General features: G+C 35.9%; 1 protein-coding gene across 11 annotated transcripts in view; it reads left to right on the plus strand.

Annotated features, from left to right (window-relative positions):
• The window catches only part of MYCBP2 (MYC binding protein 2), a 173,311-nt gene that overhangs the window by 106,037 nt on the left and 53,939 nt on the right, over positions 1-13,335 (plus strand). For 10 of the 11 annotated variants that reach the window (XM_084226535.1, XM_084226539.1, XM_084226540.1 and 7 more), the window contains 6 exons: positions 1,071-1,283; positions 3,722-3,777; positions 4,190-4,305; positions 6,303-6,400; positions 10,357-10,473; positions 11,245-11,385. In XM_084226535.1, the coding sequence (XP_084082661.1) occupies positions 1,071-1,283; positions 3,722-3,777; positions 4,190-4,305; positions 6,303-6,400; positions 10,357-10,473; positions 11,245-11,385 (741 nt within the window). The remainder of the gene's footprint in view (positions 1-1,070; positions 1,284-3,721; positions 3,778-4,189; positions 4,306-6,302; positions 6,401-10,356; positions 10,474-11,244; positions 11,386-13,335) is intronic. The other variant, XM_084226543.1, reaches the window with a different exon arrangement.

Here is a 13,335-nt window from a genome sequence, read left to right on the forward strand (position 1 = left end):
GTTTTTATTTTAGGTATTCCACAGAATACTCTTGTATAGGACAGAAAGTGGCATTCATAAATTCATTGTAATCAGACTTTCTTACCTCTAAATCCACAAACCTGCCAAATTCTGTGTTATGCCACCACCATTTCATGAAATTCATAACTTGCCTGTAATGAACTACGCATGTGTAGTTGCATAAATAATCAGACATAAGTGAGGTTGGATGGTGGTGATGTATTAAAGTGACAAGAATCCATTTTTTAATTTGTAAGCCAGGAAAGAGTGTTATAAACTATAGACTTCACTGATGTATTAAAGTGACAAAAACTTTAATTCAATTTAATTATTCTTCTGGACTCATTCAGTGTGCAATACAATGATGTAACTTTTGGTAAATTAATTCAAATTTTGATAAAACTGTATGTGAAAACTGCAATATTTAACATTGCAGATTTCAGGTGAGTAACTTATAAACTTATTTTCCAGGTAGTCTGTCTTTCTCAGAAAACTGTGTACTGCTAGCTGTTGCCTGCACTAATGGAGACCCATGCTACCTCTGGGGAGAAAAGTCAATAAAACATGCATTGAAGAGCACAATATAAATGTGCAGTGCTGGCTGTGAGGTGGCAGAGCCAGCCAGTTTCCAGTCTGGCCATTGCTGATCCATGTCTCATGGCCATGATGATCCACTCTGTAATTCTTTGCACCCTCTTGGAAGGCTTTCTTTCTCCTTTGTTGAACTTTTCTGTTCTGGGAAAACTTCCCTAGGCATACCAGACTGTGTGCTGCCAGCCAGGGAGTGCTCTGGGACTGGCAGAAGGGACACCAGCCTGTGTTGATGGTGGAGTCAGTTGGGTGCTTCTCCCCTGCCTGTTGGCATCTTCCCAAGATGCTGTGGGCTTCCCAAGGGCTTCTCAAGATGCTGTGTTTGGCTTTGCAGATTAAGTGTAGATACATTGGGTATTGACACAGCTGGGTTTACAGGGAGGGCTCTAAGTGCTTTGTCACTGCACTGCATCAAATTTAAAAGAAGATGTGTGTGTTTTCTCACTAAATCATATTCCCTCTTCCACATCTTATTGCAGGTGGAAGTCAAAGCTATTCCTGTTTCTCAGAAAAAAACATCTTTGCAACAAGAACAAGTTAAAAAAGTGCAGCGGATACCAGGCAGTCCTGCAACAGCTGTTTCCCCTAGCAGTGACATGACCTTTGGAGGACTTCCTTCACCAAAGCTTGATTCCTCCTATGAGCCAATGATAGTAAAAGAAGCTCGGTATATTGCTATTACAATGATGAAGGTAAGCTATTGCAATTTTGACAATGTAACTGTAGAATTCAGTATTCAAAGTGTGTAAAGGCATGCAGCAGAGAAGGAAAAATGGATGTTTACTTTGGTCCCAATCTGAAAATATATTCAATGCAAATTACTTTGATTAATATTAGTTCAGCAATAAACTAAATACATCAGAAAGGCCCATTGCTTAAACTCTAAAGCAGATAGATGGGATTAGTATAAAAAAGAAAGTTGTCTTTGATTTTGATTAAACAGATTAACAACCGGAGTCATGCAGGAGAAATAAAAACAGGTGTTAAAATGGTGAAAAGAAAATTAAACCAGTATTTTTATTTATATGGAGTTGGAGTGATGCAGTGAATGCTTACTTTAAATTAGAGCAGGGGAAATAGAAAAACAGGAAAAAATAAGAGCTCAGCATAGTAAAAAAGGCATACAAGTGATTTATATATCAGTGCATGTATATTAAGCAGCATCTAATGAAATGAGACTGTTAAATGGATCCAGTGTTGAATGGATGAGCTCAGACTCTTTAGCCAGGGACAGTTTTTAAAGTGAAAACTGAGCAGCTAGTGTTGATTTGATTGAGTATATTGTAGCACATGCAGTAAATTTACATATGTGTACCATACTGACCCAATTAAGAGATGTGACATGTTGTGTACAACTAACAGTTGCACAGCTTAATGAGACAGGATTAGCCAGCAGGGTAGAGAAGGATAATACTTAGCATAATCAAAATGGATTTGTTGTGGGGGTAGAACCAGCAAACTAGCACCTTTTAGAGGCAAAGGATAGTGTTGCAGTACCTGTGTGTAAATAGTGCAGCTGGGTACTGAATAGTGTCCTAATAGATCAGTGAAACAACTATTAAATCAATGTAGTGTTCAACAAATGGTTTAAGAACTTGCTAGATCATGTGCATATCGAGGTGTGATTTTGGCATTTTTATTTGGGCTAGTGCAAACCTCACTTCTTTGTTTGAGGCTTCTTTTACAAGTCACTTGAAGGGAGGCAGAAATAAATGACTTATCCCAAATTAGGGCTTAGATGATATCTCTGATAGCTACTGTCCACAGGTATCTGCTGTTTCTTTTCCAGTGATAGGTGTCAAATCTGGTCACAAAACTCCTAGAGTTGTATATCTTGTAATGCATAAGATGCTTTGGGGTAAATTACAGTGGTGCAAGTGTAGTGTGTTCAAAAACTCTTCTGTAGATTTGATGGAATGAGGCATGCTTAATATCAGCTAGTTAATGTGTAATTATGCTTTAATTGAAATAAGGCTAAGGGAAAATGAAAATGGAAGGATTCATTTAAAATCCTCCTAGAAGGTAATAACAGTATAAACCTTCGTAAAGGTAGAAGTAAAAAGACACTAAGGTTTAGTTAAAAAAAGCGCCTCTTTTGTTGAAAGATGCTTCATTTCCGTATTAAATGCTTTTCCAGAGAATCTTCCCAAGGTTCCTTTCAAGTTAAGTCCTTTCCATCCAAAACTTTATGAATTCAAGGCATTGTAAATATTCTCTTCTGTTTCCCTCCCTGCATTATTAAGCACACTCATTTCAGTGTAAAATGCAGACATCCCGATACTTTCATTTTACATCAGCCTGCACATTGTATCAGTGCTTGAAACAAGCACCTAAATATGATTATAAAATCTCCCATCATAAATATATATATATAAAATAAATTATGATATGTTTGGGAGATTGATACCCAAAACTGTCTTTATACAGGGATCCAAAAGGGCTGATCTGCATTATATGTTCAAAGGTTCTTATCCTCCCTTTTGCTGGTTTTGATTTAACTGGGGAATCTGGTAACTCAGCAACTATTGCAGCCCAGAGAGATTGTTGCTGAGGGACTTTGTGCACTCTTAGGACTAGCTCTGTTTTCTTAGGGGGCTTTGCAAGAGCATTGAATTCACAAGATGCTGTGGAAGTGAACCCCAGGTGTTCTTTGTAGTGTAAGTCAATGGAAGTATCACCTCAGTGTTCAGGGAATTTCATCTTCACTTGGAGTTGAAAGAAAAAGGAGGTGAAATTTCATTGATAAAGCCCCTGGGCTGCTTTGCAGGTTTTGCCTGCAACTTATTTGCTTTCTTATCTTCACATGGACTTCAGTGCACTGCCTGGATACAAAAGGGTTTTATACAAGTCAGATTTGAAGAGATTCAAAGATTTAACAAGGTTTTTGTTAGCAGTAGCAATCTTTCTTATCGAAATAATGGCTGTTTAATGAGACAGTGAAGATACTCTTTCCTGTGTGCATATATATTTCTGTGGTTTGAAATTCATTTCTGATTCCCTGATCAATGCTTCTGGACTGTGTAAAGTTAGATTGATGTGTTCTTTAAAAAAATGCTTTGCTTTCTTTTATTCAAGACAGTGTATAACTGTATAACTGTTGATTTTGTGTTTGAATTTAATCTGTGTATAGGCATATGAAAATTATTCCTTTGAAGAACTACGTTTTGCTTCACCAACACCAAAGAGGTAAACATTAAAAATTTCTTTTGGGTGGGAGCTTAAATAAACATGTCCTGACACTTCTGCTTACACCCAGGTGTGACTGACACATAATCGTGTCTAAAGGTAGAAACACAGAAGTCAAGTATTATGTTTTCTTACATGTAGCAATTTTATTTAATATATTTTTTTCTTAATTGTTCTAATGTTGTTTCCTTATTTGTATTAGCTACTCTTTGAATGTGTTTTTATAATTTGCTATAAATAAATGTGGACTAGAGGATTACATTTTCATAGTAATAATAGGAGGTTAGTACATTGGAAAGAGGAAAAATGTATTTAGATTATCTACTCGAAAAAAAAGAGTAGTTTGCAAAATAAACGTTATACTAATCCTTATATTTGATTGATTGATTCTAATTGTTTTGTTTATGCCTAGACCCAGTGAAAACATGTTGATCAGAGTCAATAATGATGGTACATACTGTGCAAACTGGACTCCTGGAGCTGTTGGTCTCTATACCATTCATGTTACTATAGATGGCATTGAAATAGGTACTTAATTTTCACTATATTTAAGCATAAATTTATATTATTTCCACTTTGTGTACAAACACATTTGTTTTGATCCTCATAAGATTTAATATTACAGTTCATAGCAAAACTTAATAACCGAGTTATCATTCAGAAGCCTTCTAGTTAAATCACTCTTTGTCAGAAGAAAAAAACCCACTGAAATAGGAATACATGTTGCAAATCATGTATTTATAATGTGGTTAGATTACCAGATTAACAGACTCTCTCATTCTCAACTCTCAGTGTTGAAAGAATAATGTCTTGTTTCAGCTGAGAGTGACAGAGAAGTACAGTTAAGGGGGAAAAAAAAGCCAGCCCAACACTGAAGAACCTAAGGAAGGTGAAATTGTTCCTGACGATGCTGAAATACGTACTGTCATTTGTTCTGGAAAACTGAGGAGATGTGGTCTTAACTGAGACTCTGCCTAAATTCTTAATTATTTATACTAATTTTTAAATGCTTTTGGTTCATTCCTTGCTGGAAATCTTTTGGTTATCTTGCTAGTCTTGGGGACTGCACTATGAGATACTATAGCATGTGGTGGAAACAGTGCCCTTCCAAAATACTCTATCTCGAATGCTCTCATGTCAGCCTTACTGGTGGTATGGTGAAGATAGTAGCAGAAGCGCTGAAAGTGTTGTAGTTGGACCCACATGTGATAAGGGATCTTGGGTAGTTCACAAGCACCAGCAGTTCCTCCTTCCCAATACTGACCAGCACCTTTAGTAAACATGTAGTGATGCTCATAAATGCAAGTTCACATAATTCACATGGAAATGAAATGATTTGGTTTTGTGTGTTAACTACAGCAGATAAGATGAATAAGGTATGATTATTAATGGTTATCTCTATTCCTCAAACAGAAGAACATTTGTCTTCATAGGAGCCTGCGATGCACTCAGTTGTATTTTTTCCAGTGTGTCATCTCTGGAGCAGACTTTACACTGTAGTTTCAATCAACTGCTCTTGTACTTTTACACACATTCTAACATCCTCAAGCATTGTGTAGGGTAAACTTTTAGAAATTATAACTCCTAACCTTCATTATTAAATGAGTATACTCTTAATACTTAGCTGTGCCATTTTTCTGCAATGGAACTTTCTGACTCAATCATTATATTAGACTGTGCCCTCTGAAGCTTTGATGTACCTATGCTTGGCCCATAATTCTGTCAACTTCTGACTGCTTAAGTACTGGTAACAGTTTCTCTTTGTTTCAAACCTTTTATGTTCTTGATGCTTGTAGATTGCTTCTGTTACTGCCATGCTTGTTTAAAAGGATGTTAGTGAAACCAGCAGTTTCATTGCTATGTCTGAATGATTCTTTTCAAGATGTTGTTCTTTGCTTTTAACAGTGGTTGCTGAGGCAATTTCTTTGAAGTTTATTGCTCAGTTATATTAATCTATTAAATTTTTGTGTCTTTCTTCACATGTATTTACATGTATTTTTCTTCACAAACAAGAATGTCACTTTGCAGTGCCTTCAGATTTTATTGGTTATTATATATGCCAATTTTTTACATTATCGGCCTTTTCTGGTTGTATAATGTGGCTTTTCAGGCACATATCTGTCTCACATGTAGCAATCAGCTTCTGTAGCAGTACAGCATTGCATAAGCTACTGCCTCTCCAGAATCTTTCACCTGCACCTCTCATTAGACTCTGTGTTGACCATACCTTGAAACGTAACCCTACAGACACTATTAGGATACAAAATTACCTGGTAGTACATACACTCTGACAGATATCTAACAACAGCATGAAACCACATCTCTGTAAATTTCCACATATGAAAATAGAAATGTTCAAAAATTAATACCTTGCAGTTGCTTCATAGTGCAAGTGTTGATTTTGGCAGACAGATAAGTATGTGGTTATTTTGTTTACTCTAAATTGTAGCACAGATAAACTGTAGTTACTATTTAACTGATATATCCCTTATGTTTTTTTAACCATAGTCTTTATTTGCTTATAGATGCTGGACTAGAAGTGAAAGTAAAAGATCCTCCAAAAGGAATGATACCTCCTGGAACCCAACTTATTAAACCAAAAGCAGAGCCTCAGCCAAACAAGGTTTGGAGAACTGAAAAAACCCCCAAAACAGATAGTTATGTTTGGGTGGGGCTTTTTTGTTGTTTAATGTATACATTATCATATAATAGTGCTGCAGACTTAGAGATATTTGCAAATCACTTTAATGTGCTGAATGGAATGAAATTCATGTACTGGATAAAATGAAACAAATTTATTTCATTTTTTTTTATGTACATTAATTCATAAAACTGATAGAAGCTCTACAGAAACTGCCTTTGCCTTGGCTTGTCACACAAACATACCACAGCTATTGTTAAAGCCACAGGCAAAATTTTGCACTATTATTAGTTCTATTTCTTTTATGTTGTACTGCGAAATTGATTGTGACCGAAATTTTACAAAGATTTTGTTTGCTTTGTCATGAGCATCTTCAATCAGTGTAAAATCAATAACCAGTTTCTTTAGTATATTTTTCTTCCTTAGCGTATGTCATGATTATGTTTTTTAAAGGTATCCTTTCTGTAGCTTTTGACATCCCTATTTCACCTTATCATTCCACCCTGAAGGACTAAAGTAGACACAATAAAACAAATAAGCTGAAATGGGCAGCAGTGGTATAAGGAAACCGCCTAGATGAGGGAGATACCTTGCACTTACTCTTAGATGCAAGGAAAGGATATTAAATGAGGTGCTGATTTTTTTTTTTTTTGTGGTGGTGGGGTTTTTCTTTTTAGTTGGTTGTTTTTTTGGGGGTTTGTTTTTTTTTTGGTTTTTTGACACAAGGTTGTCTTTCCTGTCCTACTGAAATTGGGAAAGTGGTTAAGAAATACATGGTTACAAAAAGGATCAGGTTTCTGACAACTTCTTACCTATGCAGTGCATCCTAATTTTTTTTTTTCTAGACTTCAGGATATTCCAGAGACAGTAACTTTGTTGTATGGTTCCCCAGTCTCTAAAATGCATCCAACATCTGCTTCTACTGCTAACAAGATTTTTTTCCCTGGAGCCATGCCTCAAATTAAAAAAATAAGTAAATGTACTTCTAGTTTCAATGCAACATTTACCCCTCACTGGCTCTTTTTTTTTCTTTTTTCCCCAAGAAGCTTTTTTTAGACTTTCTCCCTTCTCTTGGAAGGAAGACTGCCTGGTTAGTTCATTATCTTAATTAGAACTCCCACTTCCTACGAAGATAGATTTATATCTCAAGCAACTTCATTATACCTCCACCCAAGTTGATCATCATATGTGTTGTTTTGCTGTCCCCAAGTTGAGAGAATCTGGTTTGATATGAGATGAAATGCTGAACAGAAGTTCTGTTTTTCTTTTCAGTTATTACAGTGGAAATTGGGGTGACTTGTTCATACATGATAACTCTGTGTTGTCAAGGAACAGTCAAAGTACTTGACAGAATTCAGTCCTCTGGAGTTCTGCGATGTTATGTAGTGTTTAATGCCGTCTTTGTCCTGTACATAGTGTCTGTAGAGCCAGCTGAAAAGTTAAACTAGAGTAAAACTAAAAGTTAAACTTTCATGGTAAATCACTTAATCAGTCTTCTTTCTTCTGTATGATAATAAATCACATAAATCAGGATAATTATTTGTGTATCAACCGCAGTATTGTAACTAATACAGCAAGGTAGTAATTGTGCTGTGCTCCATGTTTCTGAAGCCAAGAATGCAGATAAGACATGTATCACTCAGACACAGTCCAGTATACCAAATCATGTTTTGCTGACAAAAAGGGCATAGTTGAGCTCTAAGTGCTTTTTCATCCTCTTTGTCAGCCTGAAATTTCAGATAGTTGTAACCCAAGGACACCAACAGTGCATTCTTAGTGGTAATCTGTTCTCAGCTAGAAACATCAAAATATTTTCATTGAGGCACTGGAACATTCCAGTTTTGTAGCCAAACCTCACTTAAATTGCAAGCTGAAAATGGTTACTTTGTTATGATTTTATATGTGTATTCTTCATTCTTTTATTTGAAGTCAGATGAAAAATCTGAAGGAGACTGTGATAGTGATCTGTATTCAGCCTGGGGTATATGACCCAAGAATTGCTGCCTCCCGATAGTCTGCAAAGCTTAAATTAAGTAACTTGCAGGAAACTTGATTCCATGTCCTATTGAGGAAAGCATTGTTTTTCAAGCTATGTAATGTAATTCAGGGTAGTTGGAACCAACTAGAAGGAAATGGTCCTAATTTAGCTGAATTTGAAGCTGCGAGACTGGCACCAGAATGATTGGTCGCTAACATGTTTTGATGGTTTCTACCATCCTGACACAACAAGTAGCAAGCATGGACTGCAAAACCAAAAAACAGCCACCAAACCCAAAAGCTCTGGGCTGGGGGTGATTTTTCTCCCTCCTTCGTAGACCAACCCCCTTGTGAAGGTTGCTTTATCCTGGACAACACCCCTTTCTTGTGTGACGTGTGTGATGTGTGTTGTGTGGTGTGTACCTCTTTGCAGATTGGTCAACTAGAAAAGCACAGCAGCACAGCTGTTGAAAACTGCTGTGCACTGTAGGGATGATGTCCTAGTTGCTAAGCCTTTCTGCCTTAGTTAGTTCTTCAGTTGGAATCCAGGTGGATAAGAGAACTCCCAATCTGTTTTTTATTGTATTGTCTGTCAGTGTATCTGATCCTTAGGTAATTTTTAGTTATAGGTTGAAGTTTTTTATTAATTAATTAGGTTAGCTGTTGCAAAAAGGAAGAAGGCTCTTTCCAGACCTGTGCCTGCTCAAAATCTGGAATGTGAGTTTTTCCTCTAAATAAAGGTTTTTAATCCAATTTCTAGCAAACTGTCATAATGATTTTCTGAAGTAATATAATGCAAGGACGCCTAATTTGCAAGACCTTGTTTTTGGCTTGTCTGTGTATAGAATGTTGTCTGCAGTGATTCAGTTTTATACTTTTACAAGGACCTTGGAAGTCTTAGCTTTGTTGAGAGAATCTAAGTATTACGAGTAAGAGGACTGTTAATAAGCAAAACCTTGCACATTTTGGAGTCATTTATGTTTGAAATCCTTTACATGCTTCTGGTTTTGGGGTTTTGTTGGTTTTGTACTTTGTTTTTTAACTTATCCTCAGAATAAATATAATTTCTTAAATAATTTCTTTAGGGGAAAAAAGGTTCATGCACTTAGCTCTTACCTTACGTTATGTATCCCTGAGTTTGTTCCTTACACATCATTCTGTGCTTTATGTTGTTATAGTTAAAATCCATATTTCCATTGATACTTTTATCTGTGGAGTTTGAAAATAACCTTCCAAGAAAATGATTTTATACCATATGGATAGAATATATGCATCTCTGGTTTTAAGAGACCAATAGGATATCTTTTGTTTGTTCTCTATGGGACAGGTGCCTGATAATGTTTGAACAGTAAAAAACATGATAGTGAATAACAAGTGGAAGATTTTGTGGTGCTGTATTAAGTCCCGCTAATAGCAAGGAGCCTTTGCTCTAACCTTCCTGTGAAAAAAAGGGAAGAAACTATTGAAATAGCTGTTTGAAAGATAAAGAAGTTTTTAAATGGCTAGTTAAACTCTTTAGCTAAGGAAAATAACCAAATTTTGGTAAAAAAATCTGACCAAAGAGAATACTGCACTAGCACAACTGAGAAATTGTAATTCCAGGCTGATCAGTTAAAAGAAATAATAAATTTGAAAATGCAAATCTGGTGAAACTTTCAGCAGCAAATTAGATGTGTGTTAAAAAAATCAGAAGGTTGTACTGATTATTGTAGGGTATAACAGAAATATTTCCAAATGAATTCATGCTACATTATGGTTTTTTGAAACATTATAACTTTTTTGATTATAGTAGAAAAATGGAGTTATACACAGCAGCCGTGGGAAACTAGCAACAAACTGTAACTCTTAAGACTGCTGTCTTGTCACTGGCATTTCAGAATCTGTTAAACCTATTTCTTTTTACTCTGAGAGCTCTGTTCCAATTTTTTTTCTTCCTTACTGTCTTTCTTTGCTTCTCTTAGGTTCGCAAATTTGTGGCCAAGGACAGTGCAGGGCTTCGTATCCGTAGCCACCCTTCCCTTCAGAGTGAGCAGATAGGCATAGTGAAAGTCAATGGATCCATCACTTTCATTGATGAGGTAATCCATAAGACATTTCTGTTGAAAATTGGGCTGAGATGTAAAGGTAATTCATGCAAATAATGGGTTTTTTTCCATGTTTAGATGCTGACATATACAACTTAAGACCATAAGATTGCAAAAATCTAAATTTACTAATTTAGTTTTTCAAGCTATTGTTTCCTTCAATTTATTTATGTCAAAACCTGTGTAACAAACATTTGAGACTGATACAAGGAAAGAAAATTCCTGGAGTTCATCTTACAATAATACCTCTTAAGATTTAGCTTTTCACTACTTACTATTTCAACTCTAACCAAAATTCAGATGCAGATGTCCTTTTCATTACATCTGTTACTTAGAGATCTGAAAGATCACTACTAGTGCATTAGACTACTATGCATGTATTTTTCTTACAATATAACTTCATATGCAAGAAATATTTTTGTGATTTACAAAGTCATACCAGCAATGCAAAAATGGGAAGTGGGGAATTTATAAAGCTTATTAAGGCTTGACTTTCTTTCCTCTTTTATTTCAAAGCAATTCTTATTACTGCATGATCTGATTTAAATTTTTCTTCATGCCTTGACTTATAAAAAGATATGCTTCCCCATTGCTTTGGAATTCTGATTTTGTCAATACTCCTCTTTACCTCTGCTTATGTTGTATCAGCATTGTAAGGATCATTGCTTCTTTGCTGCTATTGTCTGCCTGAAGTCTGTTAAACCTTGCTGGCTACAGAACAGTTACAGGAGGGCGTGGCTCGTTCTTGTTGCTTGTTTCCCATAGATCCACAATGATGATGGTGTTTGGCTGAGGCTGAATGATGAAACAATAAAGAAGTATGTTCCAAACATGAATGGTTACACTGAAGCCTGGTGTCTGTCTTTTAACCAACATCTTGGCAAGAGCCTTCTGGTACCTGTTGACGTAAGTAAAAGGTGCCTTTGAGAAATATCCAAAAGTACACTCTATCCTCATTACAAGACTTTCTTTAATTAAGGCTGCAAAAAGTCCTGAGGTAAATGATATTTGAATTATCAAATACAATCTTACATGTGTTTGCATTTTGGAGGGCTGCTGTGTAATGAGGGTGGAGTGTAGAAAGGTATGAGGCTTTTCATACTGAAGCCTCTTCTCTTCTAGAAGAGAAACAGAAGGGCAGGGACTGCTGTAATAAAAGCAGAATAGTATTAGATTGCGGTTTGCACCAGGAGTTTCTTATGCTGGGTAGCATTGTTTGTGAAGTGTCCGCTGGTGCTATGATTTCAGAAGAGGTTTGCAGGCTACAATTAATCAATGTAATTGTTGCTTTTTAAAAGACCCAACCAACCAAAAAGTTCTTTAGGCTCTTTACGGTTTTTTGGATGTTTTTTGTGAGTTTTATACCTGAATTAAGTTGTCACTTCATTAGCTAATCAAAGAACCCTAGAGCTTCAAGACAATCTTTGAATTTATAATAAGAGTTAACAGAAAGTGAATAACTTTAATGGTGATCATCATCACTACAGTTTAAAGGTTACACCTTTTCTGGAAACTGATTACAGTTTTTTGCAAAATGTGAAAGACAAAAAAGGAAAAGCTGTATTAGCTAAACCAATGTTTCTCAAAAGATTGATGAAATTGCAGGCCTTTCTGACTCATCTGTTTTCATGCATTCCCCTGAGTGGGCAGTACTTTGTTTTCTTGTGGGCAGAATGTGAGAATCAGGTGTAATTGATACTGCTATTTAGATTTGATTTGTCATCTTACCTGAGTAAGCTGCTGCTGCAATTGAAAATAGTTGAGAAATATTTCATTAAATTGGACACTGAGACCAGTACTATTGTGTTGTTCACAGTTTTGGTTATAGGAGAACTGAGATAGCCCAATTTCACTGGAACTGGGAATATCTGCTAGTAGCTAAATCTGGAAATTCATAATGCCCTGTGGCTGTCTGCCAAACAGTGTTAGATGATGTAACAAGGTCTTCTTGTCTACAAATTATTTCTATTTGTAGATTTCTTTCAATAGAATCCTTGTTAGGGAAATTATTTTAATTTTGGATTTGGGAAGCAAATTATTTCTGTACTCAGAAATCAGTCACTCAAATATGCCTGTCGTCACAGTGTTTTTCTAGTCTGTTGTAGAATATATGAAAACATGGAAAAAAATTAGGCTTTAAAATTTTGCCTGTATTTTTTGCCTCAGAAATTGGTTGCCATTAGAAAACTGCTGTATTGTACTTACATGATATATTAATAGTTCTGTGCTGTAGTTGAATTTTGCCAGTTCACCCATGGTAAAATTGAATTTATCCTGACTAAGTAACTAACTTGAGCAAATATTGTTTATCTAGATGAGTATTATAGCCTGGTAGATTTTTCTTAGTTGTGTGGTTTTCTGTGGGATTTTTTTTTTTTAGTTTAGCTGTCTTCAGTACCTTTTTACTTGTTGAAGGGAATATTTTTGAGCTCAGCAGTTGTCTGTGATTAGCAAGAACTTACTTCTTGGCATATTTCATACAGCTCTGGTATACGTGTGGTTCTAGGAAAGAGCATATGCTGTGCTCCTTGAGAGAGGCCTGGAAGGAAATGTCTGCCATGAATAACTGAGCATTCAGTCTTGACACCTTAATTTTGAGAATTCAAATTTCACGTGAATAAGGAGGTCAGGTACAATCAAATGTGAAAAACAGCATTCAGTTTTCAAACATTTTGTTCTGTGTGTAAAGTTCAGAGGAAAGAATGTCCCATGGTTTTGGGGGTTGTTAAACACTCGCGTGAATTAGTTTTGTTGCCGTTTTTACAGTTACGAGCTTTAGATATGCGTAATTTTATTTTAGGTAGCCAGTCAAATGTCTTGACTGACACAAGTTAAAAGTCATGTGCTTTCTTAGCT

The sequence above is a fragment of the Fringilla coelebs genome (genome assembly GCF_963513975.1).
Source record: "Fringilla coelebs genome assembly, chromosome: 2".
Classification (NCBI taxonomy): Eukaryota; Metazoa; Chordata; class Aves; order Passeriformes; family Fringillidae; genus Fringilla; species Fringilla coelebs.